Here is a 22,291-nt window from a genome sequence, read left to right on the forward strand (position 1 = left end):
AAGCCAATGGCTGCAGACAAGGGCACTGGTCCTTTAATGGGCCAGGGTTTGGGTCCTCAAATACCAAGCTACAAGGCTCTGTCCGTTGCTCCTTGACAATGTTGAGACAATTTGCATGCTCTGCCTGAGCTGCAGGATCACTAAGTGTGGTCCTGAAACCCCCACCTAAGTACCTCTCCAAGGTGCTGAGCTTTGCCTTGCCCCAGCCCCATGGATCAGAGCAATTTTAATGACTTTGTAAGTAAGAATTTGGGTCCGAGTTTGCTTTCTTCCTCCTCCTTACCAATAACCATTCCTTTTGTGCCATGTCTTTTAGATTCTAAGCTTGAACACAAAGACTTATTATTGCTCATTGCAAGAGACCATGAAGACGACACTGAACAGGGATGGAGAACCCTGTCACTCTCCAGATGTTGTTGTTAAACTCCCATCAGCCACAGACAGCATGGCCAATAGTCAGGCATGAGGTCATATAGTTCTGCATCCCTGGCAAAAATGAGAGTCCATTTTTCTAGTCCCCCTTGTGAGCCCTTGTGAATGGAAGCGGAGCAGCTTCGGGTGAGCTGCATGGAATCTAATGAGGCAGATAAGACAGGTGAATTTATACCTCATAATATATTGCTGCTCTTGACGTCAACCCAAGAAATGGTCCCAACTCTATAATTGGGTCTATATTAACTGTTCAAAGAAGGTCTAACTTGTCTGAGAAAACTGTTCTTTCTTGTGTGCATGCTCTGTTTATGATTTCATAGACTCAGAATTGTAGAGTTGGAAAGAACCATGAGGATCATCTAGTCCAATTTTTTGCCCGACGTGGGGCTCAAACCCACAGTCCTGAGATTAAGAGTCTCATGTGCTACCAAGTGAGCTAAAGATGATTAGATTCTAATCAGTATTCTGTTTGTTAATCCCTCTCCTACCAAAGAGGTTGCAAAGTATCGATTTCAGGAGTGGTAAAATAAATGTACACACGGACGCACGCACCCTGAGTAGAACCAAAATAGAGACAAGCGAGTTTTACTTTTCCTCAAGGTTTGACACTCTGAATAAAACAGCACATGCCAATTTAGTTTCCACAATATAAAAATCCCCACAAGAGGAAAAGGAGGGGGGAAGTGGGAGGGAGAAGAAATTTAAAAGAGCACCGCCTAATTCAGCAACTACATCAGTCTAAGGAGCTCTGTGTTTGTGGAGAGAGAGTTTACTGTGTCTTTCAAACTACTGGGAGCTTGACGGGAATATTTGATGAGAAAGGAAAAAGGTGCCCTGGATTTTTTTCTTTCTTGCTCATTTCTGATTCTTTAGAATAATATTGTCTGAAGTTTGTGCTGCAGAATATCTTGGAAAAAAATAACCCAGGCATACTGGTTGGAGACAAGGAGTTTTCTCTTTAAAAATTCACACACCTCCGGCAAGGTAATACTGATTGTTTCCCTATGTATGATTCATTTATAGATCTAATTTTGGAAGGGAGAGAGCAAGCACATAATTCTATATTTTGGGTAATTCAATGCTTTGCATGTTAGGGGGATGCCCTGAGGGTAAGAAGTGTCTTTAAAATGAAATTGGGATGCAAATACCATCATTTCTATGCATTATTGATATGCCCACAAAGTGCATGCACACATACAGATACAGACGCACACAATGTCTACAAAGCTTTGATAAATCCATCATTTAAGTACTTTTACAGCCAAGTAAGTTGTCTGTAATTTGTTTAGTGCTTTCAGAACCATATTCCTTTTCTCAAGTAGAATTCCTCTCCTTTTTCTTTCTTTCTTTCCGTATTTAATAATTAGCACCACTAGTTTACAATTGCACAAATATTGAGCTAACTTGGGGCACTGATATATTTTTCTCCTTGCTGGGGGTTCCAATTGTCTCACTGGTTGTTATATAAATTTATGTGGAAAAAGAGGGTTGATAATGCAATGTGTGTGTGTGTAAGGCACTGGAATCATCTCTCTGCCTCTCCTTTCACCCCTGTGCTCCCCGCCCCGCCCCCAATATCCTTTTGTGTTGAATGGCTGCTATGCTAGTAAGACTTTAAAGAGGAATAGCATTATTAAGCCTGTCACAGCAGCTCACCTTCTCCCAGGGAGATTGGATTCTTGATAAGTCTCTGCAATGTGATTTGTGTCAGGCCAGTAGCAACATGTACTGATCACCCCAAGCGAAAATTCAGAGAAAGAAAGGTTTTTGTGGTTTTTTTAAAAAAAGTTGGGGTTGTTGTTTTTTTGTAATTCTAGTACTTTTGGATTGATAAAGAAATCACACTTTGGGGATGGGTTCTTGGGTAGTTATCCTTCTTTCTGCCTTTCATTAATTAGAAAACAAAACAGATTCTTCAGAGACTAGCAAATCAGAAAGCAGCTAAAATCCCATCATTCATTAGCTTGTCAAACTGCCCCAAAAGGAATTCAGTCAATGTCACAAGATTTTCAAAAGGGATTTTATAGCAAACAGAATCAGCCAGCTTCCATTTCACCATGCCATGGATACAAACATTTTTTTTAAAGAAAGTGTGTTTGTATATCAAACAAAGAGTGAGTTCCCGCAATCCTTATTGGTGTGTGTGGTGGTGGGCGGGGTGTGTGTGTGTGTGTGTGTGTGTGTGTGTGTGAGTAATTAGGTGAAAGGAAATACAGGTAGTTTTATTACTGAAATTGCCCAAAAGACAACATCATAACACAGGGCTGTTTTCTGAATGCGGATTGCTACCAGACTCTGAACAGACTTGTTTCTCATTTCATTTTAATGTGATCTGACAAATTGCTTGGCAGAGGTGAAGGTTCTGGGAGAAAATGGGAAATGCATTTAGACGTATTATTTTTTATTTTAAAAAAGCATGCATATAAGGAAACAAATGGAGGAAACATCACTACCAAGATGATTTAATGTGACCCTGATGATGGGCTGAAATGAGGGTTGGGAGGACATGGTGTCAAAAATGGGGCAGGGGAAGAGTCGTGTAGGGATTTTGCCATTTGCAAGTGCTGCTGAGATCTATGAGGAGTTTGGCCAGCTTGAAGCAGCCAGAGGGAGGACCACATTGCGGCTTATCGAAACTCTGCCCAAACCAAACATTTCAGTCAGTAGCTACTATCGTTGAGCTTACTCAGAGTTGTTGGAGAAGTGGGGGATTATCTCCTTACTTTCCTCTTTCACCTGGACAATTATTGCCACATTTTAATGTTGCTGTTGGTATTTGGAAAGTTTGCTACCAGTTGCATTCATCAATGGCTTGAAGTGGATCAATTTCTTTTGTACTGAGAGTAGATGTAAAGCAATTTCCCTGGGATTAAAGTAACTTTCCTCTTGAAGGTCCCTTCATGCTATAAGGTGGGGACTGGGAATCCCACCCTCTCATTGGCTGCTCTTCCTTCATTATATTGGTGGCAGCCTCACCAAAGAAGATGGGAAGGTTGTTCTGGTTCTTCCAATGGGAGTTGTGGTCCATCACGGAGGGGTCCAGGTTAGGGAAGGCTGGTTTAGATTGTTTTACCAGGCAAAAGTACAAAATTTTGCTACAAACTCTTGGAAATGTCTGAAAAGAGATGTGGGCCAGGCAAAAACAGCTTCGAATTTCAGTTTTGCCAGGTTCTGGACATACCTGCCAGTGCTTTAAAAGCCAAGTTGGGCTATAAAAGTACTTTTTAAAAATACTCCATTAAGTTTATTAATTAAACTTCTTTAATTTAATTACTTAATTAACCTCTCTTTTTTGGTTCAGTACACTGCTCAGGTTTATTTGCTTTTTTAAAAAATCTGGTTTTTAGGACTTTATTGACTGTTGCTAACTGTATTTTATTGTTCTTACGTAATCTGCCTTGAGATTTTTAACCAAATTACACAGTATACACTTTTAATAACTAAAACTTATCAAATACATGTAATAATAACTTTGGTCCTGGAGGGGATAGACTAGTATCTTGAATTGTCTCATGCTAATGGCTGCTGGGGAGACTGGGTTGGGGGTGCCAGTAGTAGATGCATATGGAATCTGCCTTGGGGATGTAGTCAACATAGCACTAAGTCACTGAGAGTATCCTCCATCCAGAGAACCCTGGGACGAATGCAAACAGTTAGCATGGGGTAATCTAACACATTGCACTTGTGCCAGCACTTGCATCTCCTTGCCAAGCAATCAGGAGAATTTTACCTGATTAGAAAGATAGGTGTGATAGAATGTTCCTCACCATATGGAAGGGAACTTCAGGCAAACAGATTTCCATGTTCAACATTTATTCCATGCACAATAGCATAACTTAACACCTGCCAATGAATGTCCATATTCAACCCTAATCTCAGATGTGTAAGGGCTTGTGGTTGCTCAAAGCTACACTTTTGTCCATCATTTCTTCACATAAAGGCAAGCTATAAGGATAAGCACAGCAGCAATGAGCTCCATCTTAAATTAAGCCTATATCATTTTCAGATGATGGAAGTGTTACCCAGTTCAAATCATGTGTTCCTAACGTTTTCAGACTGCTTTTATGCTCCATATTGCATTCAGCTGTGCATCATATGTCTTCTATATAAACATATCAATGCAACATTGACACCAAGACACATGGTATGCCTACTCTTGAAAATCAGTTCAATTATGCTTGCAAGCAAAACATTGGCAGGTATGGAATTTTTTAAAATAATATGCCATGTATGGTTTGCAGTTGCATTCAGAACCTATTACTTACTAATCCAATTTATCAGATTGTTTCTATACCTTACTTCTGATACCAATAACTATTGAGAGCTATAGTTGTGTAGTAGTGTTGCACAAGGACTGGGAGAGTAGGGCTCAACCCCCCCCCCCACACACACCCAGCCATGAAACTTGCTGGGTGACTCTCGGCCAGTTAGTGTCTCTTAGATTAACCTTCCTCACAGTGTGGCAGATTCACAAGACAAGCTATTAAAACGAAGACCTTAGAACTGCCCTTTTTGCTCCCTAGGCTGCAATCGCCATATAACCCCAAGGTTATTTTTTGTATGTTTATTGCTTCTTAAATGTTATTTTCAAACCTGCAAAAAGTAAGCTATGCTGCACTTTTTGGAAACCTCAAAGGACATGTTCACACCTTGGTATAAATACAACCCAAGATTTTCACTGATTGTTAACACTTCCACCGAGGAGTCTTTTTTGCACAATGCTGAATATATTGGGCACAATCCAACATATGCTGTTCCCACACAAATTCCACTGGAAAAAATGTGGTACTAGTGGGAGCAATAGCTGGGAGATTAGGCTCACTTATTGTTACTGGCAACGCCAAGCGCAAGCATTCCACTCGTCTGATTTGGCATCCAGTTAGTCTAATGAGCTATTAATATCATACATCTAGATGCTTTATATTTTTGGTCAAAAATATACGGGCAAAGAAACTTTCCCATTCATCATGTGATGTTTTTGCAGGAATCAATGTATATCTAGCACCTGCGACCCCTTTCTTGATGCTTCCTATAGCTGGAATGTGCTGTTTGTTTTCTGGGATACAGTTCTCAATGCGAGAGGCATAACCTTTTCACAGGTGGATGGTTGTGAAAACTGCTGCTGAGCTGAGTTTTTCAGTTTGGCCAGTTACCAGCTGAGCTTACCACATTCCAGCTAGTGTGTAGCAGGCATCTGTGTAGGTGGCCAGTTATTATCCCACCAACATGGAGAGAGCTGTGTATCGTTACCAGGGCAGTGGACAGGAGAGGGGGGTCTGCTGCTTTGTTTGATGAGGATTTAGTAAACACTGAGTTCTCACACTCCCATAGGATCTTCCACCAAACCTGAAGGTTGAGAAAGTTTATATATATATATATATATATATATAGAGAGAGAGAGAGAGAGAGAGAGAGAAAGAGAGAGAGAGAGAGAGAGAGATTGAGATTATCTAGTAAGCCGGAGCACTATTACGAACGAAAGTTTCCTTTCCTGGCTCAGTTAGTCACCTTGGGTAAATAACTCATGTTATACAATTGATAGCATGAGCTCTTCCATTTCCTAGAGCACTTGTGTGCTCATTTATGATATACAAAAATTAAGAATATAATTCTTGCTTAACATGGACACCCACACCCACACATGCCAGCTAGAAGAAACGCCAAGCAGAGGGGAAGGTGATGTTATTTCTGGAGGCTAGAAAGCTGTCATAAAATCTGATTGGTGGTGTGCCGGGGGGTAGGGGGAGAGAGAGAGAAGGGCCAAATATATAAAAGTATGCCTGGCTCTTTAAACAGAAACATCAGAAACTGATACCCTAATCTATCTGTCAATGCCCCAATTTATAGACTATTCAGTATTCACTTAGCTTTTTACAAAATAGTTGACATCTCCCGAGGGTCAGTCCATAACATTTTTCTGCCTGAGATAAAGTACAGAAAACCACCAGTCTGACACAGTGGCAAAGCACCCATTGAGGGCAGCAGCAGGCTAGCGTGGGGTGGTTGCAAGGAAGCCACATGGCACCCACAGCTCTGTCATCTAACTGATCACCATCACTCTCTTGCCTGCCCCCCAGCACCTGCTGCCTGAGGCATCCACCTCAATTGGCAGGGACAGCCCTGCTTCTATCCTGTGGATTCTTTTTTTCAGCACCTCCCAATTGACTCAGGCTTCCTGCATCACACCCTGTGACGTCATGGATCTATAGTCAGCAAACTGTTATTTAACTGAGATGGCTCAGCCCTTTGCACTGTGATGTAAAGGAATATGACAGGTGACCAAAATCTCTGGGAATCAGCAACAAATAAATAAACAAATAAATTTTTATTTATACCCCGCCCTTCCCAGTTCAGAAAACCAGGCTCAGGGAGGCTAACAACAAATTTAAAACACTTAATTGATGCAACAAAAAACAGCATAAAGTACAGTATAAAACAAGAATAACAATAAATTCAGAATTCAAAAATCAATTTAGGGGGGAAATCCATCCAATAAACATTAGATGATCACCAGGGCTAGCTGGCTAAATTAGTCCTATTTGGGCCAGCGAGGAGACCAGGGGAGAATTAGCTGTGGGATCCCAGAGCGGGGGGGGGGGGGGCTTGCACCCCTACATCAGTTAAAGAGCCCGTTCCAAATCAATGTCATACTACAAGCTGTGATTTTTAAAAAGTTCTGAAAAAATGGAAGTACAGCTAAATGTTCAAAAGCCTGCTTTTTGTTTTAGGCAGATGCTTAAAGGCCATAAAAAACATTACAGTAAAAATTAACTAACTAAAGGTGTGAATGTAGAGGGCAGGGAGATCGAGAACTTGATTATGGCATAAAGCCACATTTATTCATATATTTTTAATGATAGCCTGTTTCAAATCATTAACCGGACTAGTTATACATCCTGGCTTTAGATACATCCATACAAATGATTAATGTAGTTGCTTGTAGTTTTTAGAAAGATCCAGTCCTGGCTCCATGGCAATTCCCATTTCTACCTTGCCATCCTAATTATTAGTTTGCACCCATGTTTGTAGTGATAAATTATCTAGGAGTTTTAAGGGACCAGAGAAAGAACCTGTTTGACTTGATTCCTGCCAATGCTGTTCATTGTTCAAGTATCCCTATAGTACAACTCTGTGCATGGTTTCCCACAAAGAACCCTGGGATCTGTAGTCTGGTAGAGTGCTGAATTGTTAGGAGGCCTTTATTCCCTTCACAGAGCTGCAATTCCTCGAGTGGTTTATTAAGCCCAGTGCTTTTTTTCTAAAAAATGTTTAGGGGAACTGAGGCAGAGAGAGAATAATTGGCCTTGGGTCACACAATGCATCCACTCACTCTGCTTCCCCCAAGTTTTCTAGGAATGGGAGACTATGGGAACAGTGCTTAGAATACATGACTAGAGAGGTACACAACTACAGGTCCCAGAGTTTCATGTGGCCACACCTGACTGAACGACAGTGCCATTCTATGAATCAGCAGCGAGGATGTTTCCAAAATGGCTGCCAGACATTTCCAGAACAAAAGAGAAGGAAAACAGATGGAAGTGGTACAGGAGATGAGGAGGAGCAGGGCATTTTTTCCCCGGCTGGAACTGAACCAGGGAGGTCCTCAGGGTGAGATCCAGCCCTCTTTTTCTAGAGAAATAGCACTGAGGAAGAGGATTTCCTTTGTACCATCCCACCATTCTGTGTTATCTGGACATAGCTGCTGATCCAGAGCCATTTCTGAAGAGCAGCTTGTTGTTCCCGGCCTCTGTTCAGCTTCTCCCCTCACTACCAGCTGCTTCTTAGGGCCCCATAAAGCCTGAGGCACATCCTAGATGGGAGCCTCCCTAGCTTCATGTTCATCCACCTAACTGGATGCATATGCAACAAGTATGAGCAAATATCACATCATCCTGGTTCATGGAAGATGCTCTATTAATAAATCTGTTTAGCACAAAACAGGTGAACCCAGACAGAGATCATTTTGCTTCAGCCAGTTAGAGACAATTATAGTGTATGATTAGCTCTACCGAGGGGAGACTGTATAAACAACACAGAGTTGTATGAAATTCTGCTCTTAAGCCCTTCTCTTCAGAAGGATGTCAAGCTCTGTGCGGACATGTAAGAAAAATTCATAAAATCAACCCTGGGGTGTTTTCTTTTTTTCCAAGGAGCAAAAAGTCTTAGACGTGAATTCTTTGCTCCCATAGACTAAATATGTACCTTCAGGGGAAAGCTGGCACTGCAAAATCGTTCCTAGGTTGCAAAAAAGTACAATGCAGGTACAAGGCTTTGCTTTCTTTCATGGCCAGAGATAAATCTAATAACTATACATTCATTTCTGTATTTGGTGCCTTTCTATACTGCCTTTTGAGCGAAAACAGTTAGAAATGTGACATTTTAGATTTCAGCCAATGAAAACGGAAGTCCGAGACAGGTGTTCCCCTTGCATGGCGAGAATCACATGACAGAACAGTGGGGCTGGGTTAGTGAGATCCAACCCTTCTGTTGTACTTCCACCACCTTGCCTTACCACCCTCCGCGAATTGAAGGGCAAACGGGTCTGCAGTAGGGAATCCAATGCATTTGAAGAGTTTTCCTGTGCAATGTAGAGCCCAAATTGTGTATGGTTCTAAATCACAATGGATAATACAACAGGGTCCCCAATACAGGCATTTTCCTGGACAGTGGTGGGACTGTGGACTAGGATGTGGGAGAAGTGGCAGAACTACTGGGGAGTCCCCCTCATCCTATGAGCAGAGAAACCCCTGAGTAGGGCTAGAGTTGCCCTCAAGTTAAAGCAATACATTTGCCATGAATCCACTGGACATGTATGTATCATACACTTAGAATCATAGAACGGATACAATCAGTTGAAAGCTGCATCCCTGCAATTTCCACCCATTAGTCCTGGAACAACAGAGAGCAAGCCTGCTCCAGCCCTTCAGTTATTTGAAGACAGCCACCATCTACCCTTAATCTTCTCTTTCCCCAGGCTAAACATATCCAACTCCTTCAATGATTCCTCATAGGATGTGACTTCCAGATCCTTTGGGCTGGGTGTTCATCAGTATGTGGATGATACCCAGCTCTACCTCTTTCAAATCAGAACCAGTGAAGGCGGTGAAGGTCCTGTGTGAGTGCCTGGAGGCAGTGGGAGGATGGATGGCGGCTAACAGATTGAGGTTGAATCCTGACAAGACAGAAGTACTGTTTTTGGGGGACAGGAGGCAGGTGGGTGTGGAGGACTCCCTGGTCCTGAATGGGGTAACTGTGCCCCTGAAGGACTAGGTGCGCAGGCTGGGAGTCATTTTGGATTCACAGCTGTCCATAGAGGCGCAGGTCAATTCTGTGTCCAGGGCAGCTGTTTATCAGCTCCATCTGGTACACAGACTGAGACCCTACATGCCCGCAGACTGTCTCGCCAGAGTGGTGCATGCTCTGGTATCTCCTGCTTGGACTACAGCAATGCGCTCTATGTGGGGCTATCTTTGAAGGTGACCCGGAAACTACAACTAATCCAGAATGCGGCAGCTAAACTGGTGACTGGGAGCGGCCGCTGAGACCATATAACACCGGTCTTGAAAGACCTACACTGGCTTCCAGTACATTTCTGAGCACAATTCAAAGTGTTGGTGCTGACCTTTAAAGCCCTAAACAGCCTCGGTCCAGTATACCTGAAGGAGCATCTCCAACTCTATCGTTCTTCCCGGACACTGAGGTCCAGCGCCAAGGGCCTTCTGGCAGTTCCCTTGCTATGAGAAGCCAAGTTACAGGGAACCAGGCAGAGGGCCTTCTCGGTAGTGGCACCCGCCCTGTGGAACGCCCTCCCACCAGATGTCAAAGAGAAAAATAACTACCAAACTTTTAGAAGACATCTGAAGGCAGCCGTGTTTAGGGAAGCTTTAAATGTTTAATAGGTTATTGTATTTTAGTGTTTTGCTGGAAGCCGCCAGAGTGGCTGGGGAAACCCAGCCCGATGGGCGGGGTCTAAATAAATATAATAATAAATATAATAAATAATAATAATAATACCATCCCAATCACCCCTCCCTCTTCAGCTGGTCAATGTCATTAAAATGTAGAACCCAGAACTGTGGCCTGAACAGCTCTTTAACTGGTTTAATCATTCTTCCTTCTCCCATGAAACTCTGGGACCTGTAGTTGTGTACCTCTCTAGTCATGTATTTTAAGCACTGTTCTCATGGTCTCCCATTCCTAGAATACTTGGGGGAAGCAGAATGAGTGGATACATTGTGTGACCCAAAGCCAATTACTCTCCCTCTTCCTCAGTTCCCCATTTGTAAAATGGGAATCATACCACACAGGATAGTTGCAAGAGCAACCTTAAAATATTTTATATGCAAGTGAAATGGAGTAGTGAGGTAGTTTGCAGGATCAAAGGAAAACTGCAAAAAAAAAATCAAATAATAAAACCTCATGGATTTTGCATTCTGAACGCATGGCAGACTAGTCATTTAACTGCTTCGAATTAATGTACACTTCCCCTCCTGACTACCTAGGCGAGAATTATTGGAAGCATGCAAGTTCCTATGATGTGTATAATGAATGGAGGTGTGTGAGTGATGCTTGAATAAAAGTATAAACATTCCACAGGTGTCGGCCAGTTGGGATGTAAGCTGAATGCCTGCAGGGGCTGGAGGAGGAGTTAATCATCCTAAGGAGATTTCACATTTCCGCCATTTAGAACTTTGCTATGTGGAGCCATAAGTTCAGTGTCAGGTGTTCCTATGAAATCCTATAGCAGAGCCCATGCTCAGGGCAACGCTTGAAAACAGCTGACACTCTGAATGAGTGTTTGTGACACTTTCATGGCAGTGCTTTAACAAGGGCTCTTTTCATGTGCAGCCCAGGCTGGAGCCGATTCAGCTTCAGTCAGTGCACCATGATTAAGGATGGAATACTGGTGTCATTTAGCAGTCCTCAACAGTGTGATAAGGCAAAGGACAGACTAACCACACAAGCAATAGTCATGCAAAGGTTTCATCTAAGGGTAGCCAACTTCATACCTTCCAGGTATTTTTGGCTACAGCTCCATCATCCCTGGCTATTGGTCATGCTTGGTGCAACTTATGGGAATTGTAGTCCACAACATCTGGAGGGACCACACTGACCACGCCTGAAACAGAGGATGCCTTCAAATAGAAGACTGTCTTCTGACAGCCCTTAAGATAGAGGGCAGTACTGGCTAAAGCAGGAAGCACTGCAACCCTACAACTTGAACTGAGGGAACACCTCCAAGTAGTAGCCAGCAGCATGCAATCCTTGCTTGCAAAATGCAAGCTTGCTATACTAATGTTTAATATTTACTAGTGATACGTGTGTGTTCTACTTTGTTCCCGTCTTTTCTTCTTTTATAGGTTGAGCTCTGCTTATATTCACAGATACAAAACTACGTCTGGCAACTGCTTTTCTCTACCTTGGAAGCAGATACGTAGGACTAACTTCTAAGAGGAAGGCGATCGAGTTGTTTATAGCCATGCAGGTCCCCCAAAATGGGATCTATACAGCGGGCAAATGTATACCCTTTTAATGGACCAACTAATTATTCAGCAGCTGCACACTTTCAAACCTTGCAACTGAAAGTTCAGCTGAAAACTCACACCTTGCTTGAATGGTGTATTTTCTTTTGCCATTCCAGTTTTATAGGCTATGAAATTTGACACACTAAGCCACCTTCTCTGGCCAAGCTGTAACTGAATCAACAATCCTGATAATTTCTTGGCTCTCTGAGCCTACAAAAACGCATGCCAAATCAACCATTGAGTCTCTAAGGTGTCATATGAGATTATGCCCAACGGTCTGGCCATGTAAGCCACAGCACTGAGAAATGGGATCCAAAAGAGTGACTTATTTACTTGTACCAGCAAAAAGGTCCATTGTCACAATAGCACTCAACAGTGGTAAATGCCCCCATGCCATAGACTCAATGGTCGCCCTAATCATTTAACCATTTGTCTTTCCTAGAAAGATGCTCGGACTGGCAGGCTGTATAGTTTGTAAGCCATAATTGCCTAATTTTCCTTTTTGGAATCAGAGGGACTTTTGTCTTGTTCAAGTTTTAAACAAACCTCCTCTGTCTTGATGGGCTTTTCCTTTATTGTACTGTTTCAGCACCATTTAGTATAGTTCCAACTAAAGGAAACTGCTCATCTTAAATGTTTGCACATTTTGTTCTGCCTAAGCCATATAAGACCCACACAGGTATAAAGGCTCCAATATCACATCTTGTGACCCTCTAAACCGACTGCAGCCAATCATTCATGCTTGGCAAACCTCTTGGGACTGCAAAAACAGGAATTATCAAGCGCCTGGCAGACTACAATGTGGAAGTTGTGTAATCAAAACATATGTCAATCTACCTCTCATTCACCTATTCCCATACTAGGAATTCTCTGAATCCCATATAAAACTATATTTAACTTCTAGTCCTGCATGCAAAGCTGAGAGTATTCCAATAAGCCACTTCCTCCAGCTATTTTTAAAATGACCATAGTCCCCTACTGTTTATTATGCTATTACTGAAGCAGCTTTTTTACCAGTTGAAAGAGAGAGAGAGAGAGAGAGAGAGAGAGAGAGACAGAGAGAGAGAGAGAAGGAAAACATCTGCATCTGTAGAAAAGACTGGGCAAACTTACTCCTGAAGATTAGTGACAGTAAACCGCTTACATTGCCCAAGATAATCACATCATGCCCATAAATAATTTCTGTTTGCACATGTAATCTACAGGTGGAAATCAAATACTGAAAACCAGCACTTCCATTTAAAAACATAAGATTAGCCATGGTCAAACTGCTTGTGAGATTAAACAATCCACTGGTAGAAGCTCTTTAATCTTCCAGCTCCTTCAAAGGGCATTCTAAAAGTCAGACTATCAATAACATAATTTAAAAGGAAGACATTCTGTGGCTTAGGTGTGGTTTCAAAACATCTATTTTCCTTTAAATTTTAAAACTTTCCCAATATTATTCTTCAAAAGAAGGAAAAGACGGTTGCTTTAAAAATAAAATCTCTTTTCAAAGAGATATCTGATTGTGTGATCAGTGTGTTCAAAGTGACCACCTTTCCAGGTTTTAGGGCAGTTTCAGCCAAGTGGGCTTGTGGGTCATCAATGCTATGAATCAGAACTCCTGTCCTGTCACACATCTTCAGAGTGCCCCAAATCAGCTACAATAAGTCAAAATCTCCACAAAAGCCTCTCTTCTACGAGGTATGGCTGCTGTTTGGGTGCCAATACTGATACTCTGGTGTGATAGAAGCAACATGAAGCAAGTAAGGAGGTAAAAAAGCCTTTTGTTGGGTCCCAGGATTTATCTACACAAGGTTTTGGAATGGTTGTATGATTCTCTAGATAGAATTACAGACTGGTTTTGTTTCTCCCACACCTATGTCCTTCCAAAAAGCATTCACCACTGACTTCAACCTTAGAATGTTGATGCTGCTGCTGCTGCTGCTGCTACTATTATTATTTAGTCCTTAAATCCAACAAAAAGAAAACATGTTTTTTTAAAAAGCATGTATAGTATCCATTCAATGAAAAATAATTTAAAAAACCACATCCCTCTGATAAATGTGTCAGTTTTAAAAATAAATAAGCAGACATTGGAAGGAACTAGGGTACTCTGAAAGGACTTCAAGAAAGATAACCTTAATCTACTCAAACAATAATAAACCAAACCACAGATGAATGGTAAGAAAATGAGATTTTTAAACTAAGTGAGGAAGTATTTGATATTTTATTTTTACTTTACAGTGAACCTGATTAAAATTCCAAGATTCTCATCATGAAGTCAAGAACAATTGCAACAATATTTGGTAAGTAACCAAGTAAGGGGCATACTTTCATATTTTACAATCTCTGCTTTGTTTGCTTGCTTATATATAGCCCACCCTATCCCACAGATTGGGTTACACCAATTCCATCAGAAAAGACAGATGAGCCACTCTCTCCGAAAGGGTTTAAAATCTAAGATAATTGATATACAAGGTTTGGAGCAACAAAGGTAGATTGTAACAGTACTGATGTTTCATTTGGAGAATTTTAAAACCAGTATAAACAATAAGAGGCTGCAGTCCTATACACCAGGGTTATTGGAATGATGGGACTGCAACTCCTATCACCCCTGAATTTTGGCTGCAGTGCCTAGGACTGATGGAAGTTGGGGTTCAAGGATTTCTGGAGGACATCATGTCGGCTACCCGTTATAAGCACACAACCTGGGAGTAAGCAGCATGGAACTAAGGGAAGCTAATCTCTGAGTACACATGCATAGGATTGCACTGTACATTCCATAAAACATTCAATGTCATGCAAACTGATGCTGCAAATGTCTGCTTCCCTCACATTGTCCAACTTGCTCTGTTCCAGCTCTGTTGCTGACTTGTATCTATGCCACCAAGGAAGCCACAAAGAAGAAAAAGTCCAAACTATGTAAGTGAAAATAGCAATGCACCAGACTGATGGAAGATGGGAGCTTTCAACCTCAACCCTGTGTGACAATAGGGAGAGGCTTCATGTGTGGCATTCACTGCACATCTTGGGGGCATACCAGATCTCTTCCGCTTAAAGCAAGATATCAAAACTGGGATTGTATCACACAGCTTTACATACATAAGAAAAGTGCTGCTTGATCAGGACAAAGGGCCATCTAGTCCAGAATCCTGACTTACTCTTCTTTGCCTAAAAATGTACACCACTTGAGTACTAAAAACAAAAATGGCATTAAGTGTATATGAACAAGCAGCTGCTGACATAACACTTCTGTGTTAATTGCATGATTCAATGCTACCAAGAGCACCAATATTAAAAATAACATTCCATTTGTGCCTTCACAGATGTTCCTCAGATTGACTGTGACATCAAAGCTGCAAAGATCATCAACCCTGAATTTATCGCTAAGTGTCCCTCTGGATGTCAGGATGTCAAATATCGTGTCTACGGCACCGATATCTATGCTTCTTTTTCCAGTATATGTGGCGCTGCTATTCACAGGTCAGCAGGGTTGCCCTTCAATCTAAGGCAGGGCACAGAACCACAGGGGAATATGATTGCTGCTTCAGTGGTAGAAACTAACATGGTGTGAGTGAATAATTCTACAAGCTTAGTAGTTCCACGGTCGCTTAAAACTAATAATCCCTTCTCTCCCTTTAACTTTGCTGCACTTGATAGCTAACCAGGTATATATTGTAGCACATTTATTTTGGGCTAACAACCTTTTAGGGGTAACAGCAAGCACTCTGTAGAGAGCTCACAGCCGCAGGATAAGCTTGGTTTTCTCACAAAAGGTGTGCATACCTTTAGGTTGAATATCAGTCTTGCCTCTCCTTCAGACAAACTACCTTTCATCAATTTATCTCATTCGTTATTTTAAGAGGAATTTCTGTAAAACTGGAAAAGTTTAAATGCAAAACTACTATTATTATTATTATTATTATTATTATTATTATTATTATTATTATTTACATTTGTATACCGCCCTGTATCCCGGGCAGTTCACAACATAAAATTACAAAATATCAACACAAACCAAATGAAAAATCAAAATCAAACCATTTTCCAATAAACACATTTAAAAGGCCATAGATTGTTTAATCAGGCAAAGGTCTGGTTATAGAGAAATATTTTTGCTTGATGCCTAAAGATATATAATGAAGGCACCAGGTGAACATCCCAGAGGGGAGCATTCCAGAAGAGGGAAGCCACTCCAGAAAAGGGTGGTTCTTCTGTTGTCACCCTCTAGAGCTCATGGAGGGGCCTTACATAGAATGGCCTCAGATGAAGATTGCAGGTTCTGGCTTTGTTCATATGGGCGGGGTCCTTGAGGTATTGTGGTCCTGAGCCATTTAAGATTTTATAGGTCAAAACCAGCACTTTGAATTGAGCCTGGAAGCTAACTGGCTACTAGTGCAGGCAGGCCAGGATTGTTGTAATATGCTCAAACTGTCTTGCTGCGGTGAGCAACCTGCTGGATTCTGCACCAGCTGAAGTTTCTAAACTGCCTTCAGAGGCAGCCCCATGTAAACTACTGTTGGTGGAAGGAGGTGCATTGGCAAACATCACAGGAGCCAGTGAAACAATGGAACCACCGTGATGGATTCCATGTTTGGGCCTTGGTTGGTCGCTATGTGCTTTGGGTAGAACTCGTTGATCTTAATTTGGAAACTCTGAAATCTTTTTCTTGCGCATCAGGGTAGATTAAGCACGTGGAAGTGATTCACATCAGAGGTTTAGACTAGGTACATTCTACCTAAGAATTATCCTTAGTCCTGTAATTATAAAGTAGCTTGCCAAATGGCTTTAGCGCTGCACTGTGGAGTTAATGAACACCAGAAAGCACAAAAACACACACACACAACAACTATCTGTTGGGTTAGAACAAGTCCAGTTCTGAGGGGAGTCTGGAGAAAATGTGTAAGGCACCTGGAATTTTGCACCTGTGTGGGTTAGGCTTGCCATTCAAAAGCCATTCAGCATTCTAGGGTGTTTCTGAACTGAATGCCTTATTTTTGCAGTGGAATAATTGACAAGTCTGGAGGGAAAATCCTGGTTCAAAAGGTTGCTGGACAATCTGGCTACAAGGGTAGTTTCTCCAATGGCATCCGATCGTTGTCTTTACCACGGTGGCGGGAGTCCTTCATTGTTTCAGGTATTTTTATAGCCAATCTCTTTGTTTTTGGCACTGCCATACTTTGAAAACTAAAAATCAGATGATCTGATTATTGATACTGAAACGCTGATACACAACCATTCTGGAAACATAGTTCTATGATGGGAAAGTCTCAGCGTCCTTAACTATAGTCCCCAGGATTGTTTGGGGGCAATCATGACTGTTATCAGTGATATAATAACATTTTAAATGTATAATGCAGATGTGGTTTAAGTCTGCAGGGGTTATCTGGAACAATTTTGCTTTGGGGTATTCTTTCAAGTAATTCAGACAAGCCAGAGATTGAAACCAGTCTGAATCACTTGAAATTCTTCCCCTCTACTCAGTAATTCCCACTGCAAATACAAAAATTGCAATAAGTCATCTGTGAGTGACATCTACGGTAAATAGCTAGCCAAGCTAAGCTTGAGCAGTTGAGCCACATCCATTGCAACTGAGCTCATTGTCCACAAGCCAAAAATAGTGGCATTTCAAAGTTTAAAACAAAAACCATACTGGCAGCGTGTTTCCACTTAGCAAACAATTAGGAGTGTGGGATTTGCCAGCTTGGCCAATCAGGATCTGTACAAAGACCCATAGAAAAACAAAGAATTAGGGCTAGGAAGCCAAGCTAGAAAGCAGGATATTGTGAAGCGTGAAGAAAAGAGGCAAGTTCACAGGATTCAAATGATGAGCACACTAGGAGGTATGCAAATTGGCTGGTACTCACTTTCAGAGTATTGAAATGTGCTGGTTTATGTGCAAACGAATGACTCCATTCAGATCAATGAGAGCTCCCTGCTAAAGTAACACAATCTGTTCTGGATGTCTTTGGGGAAGTTATGGACATTATATTCATCTTAGTTTTCCATGCAGCAATTAAAGTATTCCTTTAAAAAATGATCAAAACTAACTATATTGCCAATTGTTTCTTTAAAAAAATATGTATTTACACATTTAGGGTTAAAACAAAACCAAGGACTAGATGCTACATGACAAGCCAATCTAATTCACTCCCTCTGTTTGATTAATTACATGCTTAGTCTTGGGCATGTTGCAGTTTTATCACACATCAGCCTGAATTTCAGAGTTGTGTATATTTAAGCCCATTGAAATTAAGGAGCTTGATAGTGCAGTCCTATACATGCCTACTCAGATGTAAGCCACATTGAGTTCAGTGGGATTTACTCCTATTGGGTATATTTTATTTATTTATTTACTTAACAAAATTTACATACTACTTGATTGCAGTAAAACATCTAAGCATTATACATGAGAAATTAAAATTGTAAGATCAAATTCAGTTAAAACAGATATTTAAAAATAGTTAAAATTAAAAATAGTAATTTAAACACATCTACATGTCTGGCTAGGTCTGGCATATGATTGCTTGTTGCTATAAAAGTGCTTAAGACATTTACTTACCACTGTAAATGTTAAAAACATTTACCGTTTCTAAAAATGTTGCTATATAATGTAGTTTGATGCGGGAAATGTCAAGAGGTAACATATGATGTGGCACAATGAAAGGTTTATGGTTTGTACCAGACTATAACTGTCACGATCTCCCATATGTGGTTTAAATGTGAACTCAAATGTAGCTTACACACACATTGAATTCTTTCACTATTATCATGGTTATTAATGGGCTCTAATAACAATCTGTAATGAAACGGAACTTGATTGAAAATTATGTATGTGGTAAATAAGGGGAACCACCTAGAGGCATGGGGTTTTTTGTGAGGTAGTGTTTTACTTGCATCCATGACATAAATCTTGGTTAGTTCAGTGGAATGAGTTTTGTTATGTTACCCTTGCAAACAACCACCACCACCACCTCAGGAGACATGAATGGCAAAGCAATGTGAATTTGCTTGTTCTTTAATATTAAAGCGGTTTTACGCATAAAAGGTACTAGGCCACCCACATGTTCTTTTGTACCACAGAGCAGCTGGCATGGCAGATCTTGCGGTGAATAATTGAAAGCCCTGGGGGAAATTGCAAAGGTCTAATTACCTGCAGGCTGATTTAAGAACTTATATTATGCTAAATATGTATATCTTATACTGCATTAGATATATGCTGTAGATCTACTGGATTAAAATGTGTTTGCTTTATTGCAAGGTCATGTACTCTCTCCGATTTGGCTTTTCTTGTTTGTTTTCTACAGAGGGCAAACCCAAAAAAGGTGTGCAGTACCCATCAACACTTGAATATTCATCTTCCTCAAACACACCTGTTAAAGGCAAGTGTAAGATTTTCTGCTGGGAGTGTGTGTGTGTGTGTGTGTGTGTGTGTGTGAGAGAGAGAGAGAGAGAGAGAGAGAGAGAGAGAGAGAGAGAGAGAGAGAGAAAAGAGTGTGTGTGTTGTGTTCTTCCATATACAGCTCCACCTGCACTATACATTTAAAGCAGCATCTTACTGCTTTAAGTAGTCATGGTTTTCCCCAAATAATCCAGAGTCCTCAAATTTGTTAAGTGCACTGAGAGTTATTAAGAGACCCTATTCCCCTCTCAGAGCTTATAGGGACCGGGGAGCAAAGGCTGCCATATGAGACTCAGCAACACCATGCCAAGTGTCCCATAAAACTGGTAGCAACCACCACACACAAGCATCCCAAAGGAATGTGCGGCTGACACTAAATTCACAGGGCCTATAGTTTTGCATCTCTGCAAACAGCACAGAGCATTTTCTTTGCTATTAATTCACTATATTTCTATACTAATATAGGAGGTTCCCAACGGAAAGAGTATCGGACAACTGCAGTGCCATTACAAACTACACAAGGTGCATTTACAACAGCAAAAGCTGCTATCAGGACAACCGAATTTGTCAGCACAACTCCAAAGCCAGCAACAATCCCAACTACAGTCACGACAACCATCACTATCCAGGCAACTACTGGTGTAGCTACAAAGCCTCCAGTTGCGATTCACAAGGTCAGGGACATAGGTGAGCAAAATGGCAGAGGTCATAGTGGCTTAACAATGTGTTTGTGCTATAACAGGAGTGAAGAAATTTCAACCTGTGGGTCTAGTTAGGCCTCCCCAAGCTGTCACTTCTAGTGTGACAAGTAAAATCTCAGCACAGCTAAATTCAAAAGGAAGACTCTGGCATGTGTTCAAGCCAGGTTGTGAATTCATAAAACTCTGAAGTCAAGCAAAGGCTGCAAAGGATTGGATTTATAATTTACCTGATGCCGTAGGATGGGATATCAGTTTAGTCGACAGTTGGGTGGCCATACCAGGCAGCAAGTCAGTATGCCAAGTTCAACGCCTGAGGGTCAGTTCACACAACCAAAGTCCAAAATCCAAAGGTCAGGAAACAAGGTTCATGGTCAAGCCAAGTCCAAAGTCCAGTAGTCGGGATACAATACAGAGTCAAACCTGAAGCTCAGTCCTGTGGCGGTCCAGAAACACCCAAATCAAGGCCCATCAACATGGGGAGCTGAGAAAAAACAGCCCCTCAGCTCTGCTTCCCTTTTGTAATTTCCATGCTGATTGCAGCATCTGGGCTTGATGAGGCAGGTAACCCTCACCTGCTTCAAGCCTACTCCAGCTGAGGAATCACACCCCTCCTCCCAGAGCTAGTGAGCCCCACCTGGTCAAGTAGGGAGCTGGGCTGTGGGCCCTTGCCTGTCTCAGCCTCCTAGAGTGCCACTCCTGCTGCTCCCTACACCTCAGAGCCCGCTGTATTGATGGGTATAGGGGCCCCTCTGGCTCTGGTAATGGGTCTTGCTGCTCTGGTTCCTGTGCATTGATGTTCACCCCCTCCCCATCCTCTGCTCTTACAATTTAAAGAAGGATCATCATCTTCAAAGAACAGTGCACTTTGGCCATTTGTTTTCCATCGTTCTCTGTTTTGCATACTGATTTTTCTCCTTTTCCATTTGCTATAGTGAGGGCTTCTCTGGTTTGTTCTTAGGGAACTGTTTAGGGAAGATTTAATGTTTAACAGAGTATTGTATTTTAATATTTTGTTGGAAGCCATACAGAGTGGCTGGGGAAACCCAGCCAGATGGGCGGGGTATAAATAATAAATTATTATTATTATTATTATTAGGTTCTAGCAACGTCCATCCAGCTTACTCCTCAGTAGCAGCTGTAGCATCAAGTAAGTACAGAGGCAGTGCATTGTCAAATCACGGCTGCAATCCTAGGAAGCCCAGGGAAATCAGTGGGCTTATGTCTGATTATACACCATGGGAATGTGTTTAAATGGCCATTGTTTTATCTCTTTCACTAAGGAAAAAGTAGCTTAAGGAAAAAGTAGCTTCAGTTATCGCTGTTTTATAAGATGTTCTCCATACCTTTCATCCATGCCATAGAACTACAGTTCCCAAGGTTCCCTGGAAAAAGATAATGACTGTTCAACTAGTTTGAATCTTTCTTGTGACTAGACCCGTCTCCAAATAACAGGGGTGGGGGACTTTTTTGGACTTCCATGTGCTGTTGGACTCCAGCTCCTACTAAGCCACACTTGCTGAGACTGATGGGAGTTGGAGTCAAACATCTAGAGGGGCACAAGTTCCCCATTCCTGCTAAGTAATATATATCTCTCTGTAATTATTGTTTCATAAATCCTATATTTAATCTCAGTTGGTAGAGCCTGAGAATCTTAATCTCAGGGTTATGGGTTCTGAGCACAATTCAAAGTGTTGATGCTGACCTTTAAAGCCTTAAACCAGGCATAGGCAAACTCAGCCCTCCATATGTTTTGGGACTACAACTCCCATGATTCCTAGCTAACAGGACCAGTGGTCAGGGATGGTGGGAATTGTAGTCCCAAAACATCTGGAGGGCCGAGTTTGCCTATGCCTGCCCTAAACAGCCTCAGCCCAGTATACCTGAAGGAGTGTCTCCACCCCCATCGTTCTACCTGGACACTGAGGTCCAGCGCCGAGGGCCTTCTGGCGGTTCCCTCACTACGAGAAGCCAAGTTACAGGGAACCAGGCAGAGGGCCTTCTCGGTAGTGGCACCCGCCCTGTGGAATGCCCTCCCACCAGATGTCAAAGAGATAAACAACTATATGACATTTAGAAGACATCTGAAGGCAGCCCTGTTTAGGGAAATTTAGAATGATTGATGTTTTAATGTATTTTTAATCTTTTGTTGGAAGCTGCCCAGAGTGGCTGGGGAAAGCCAGCCAGATGGGTGGGGTAGAAATAAATTATTATTATTATTATTACTATTACTATTATTACTATTATGG

General features: G+C 41.7%; 1 protein-coding gene across 9 annotated transcripts in view; it reads left to right on the top strand.

Moving 5' to 3' along the window:
- The first annotated feature begins 1,050 nt into the window (after positions 1-1,050).
- Positions 1,051-22,291, top strand: part of VIT (vitrin) — a 38,095-nt gene continuing 16,854 nt past the window's right edge. For 2 of the 9 annotated variants that reach the window (XM_083604284.1, XM_083604289.1), the window contains exons 1-8: positions 1,052-1,261; positions 14,187-14,248; positions 14,802-14,864; positions 15,269-15,425; positions 16,946-17,079; positions 19,250-19,324; positions 19,810-20,031; positions 21,142-21,192. In XM_083604284.1, coding sequence (XP_083460410.1) covers positions 14,218-14,248; positions 14,802-14,864; positions 15,269-15,425; positions 16,946-17,079; positions 19,250-19,324; positions 19,810-20,031; positions 21,142-21,192 — 733 coding nt within the window. In that variant the 5' untranslated portion in view covers positions 1,052-1,261; positions 14,187-14,217. Of the gene's footprint in view, positions 1,417-14,186; positions 14,249-14,801; positions 14,865-15,268; positions 15,426-16,945; positions 17,080-19,249; positions 19,325-19,809; positions 20,032-21,141; positions 21,193-22,291 lie in introns of all 9 variants that reach the window. The other 7 variants (XM_083604287.1, XM_083604290.1, XM_083604288.1 and 4 more) reach the window with 6 other exon arrangements.

The sequence above is a fragment of the Podarcis filfolensis genome (assembly GCF_964270895.1).
Source record: "Podarcis filfolensis genome assembly, chromosome: 3".
Classification (NCBI taxonomy): domain Eukaryota; kingdom Metazoa; phylum Chordata; class Lepidosauria; order Squamata; family Lacertidae; genus Podarcis; species Podarcis filfolensis.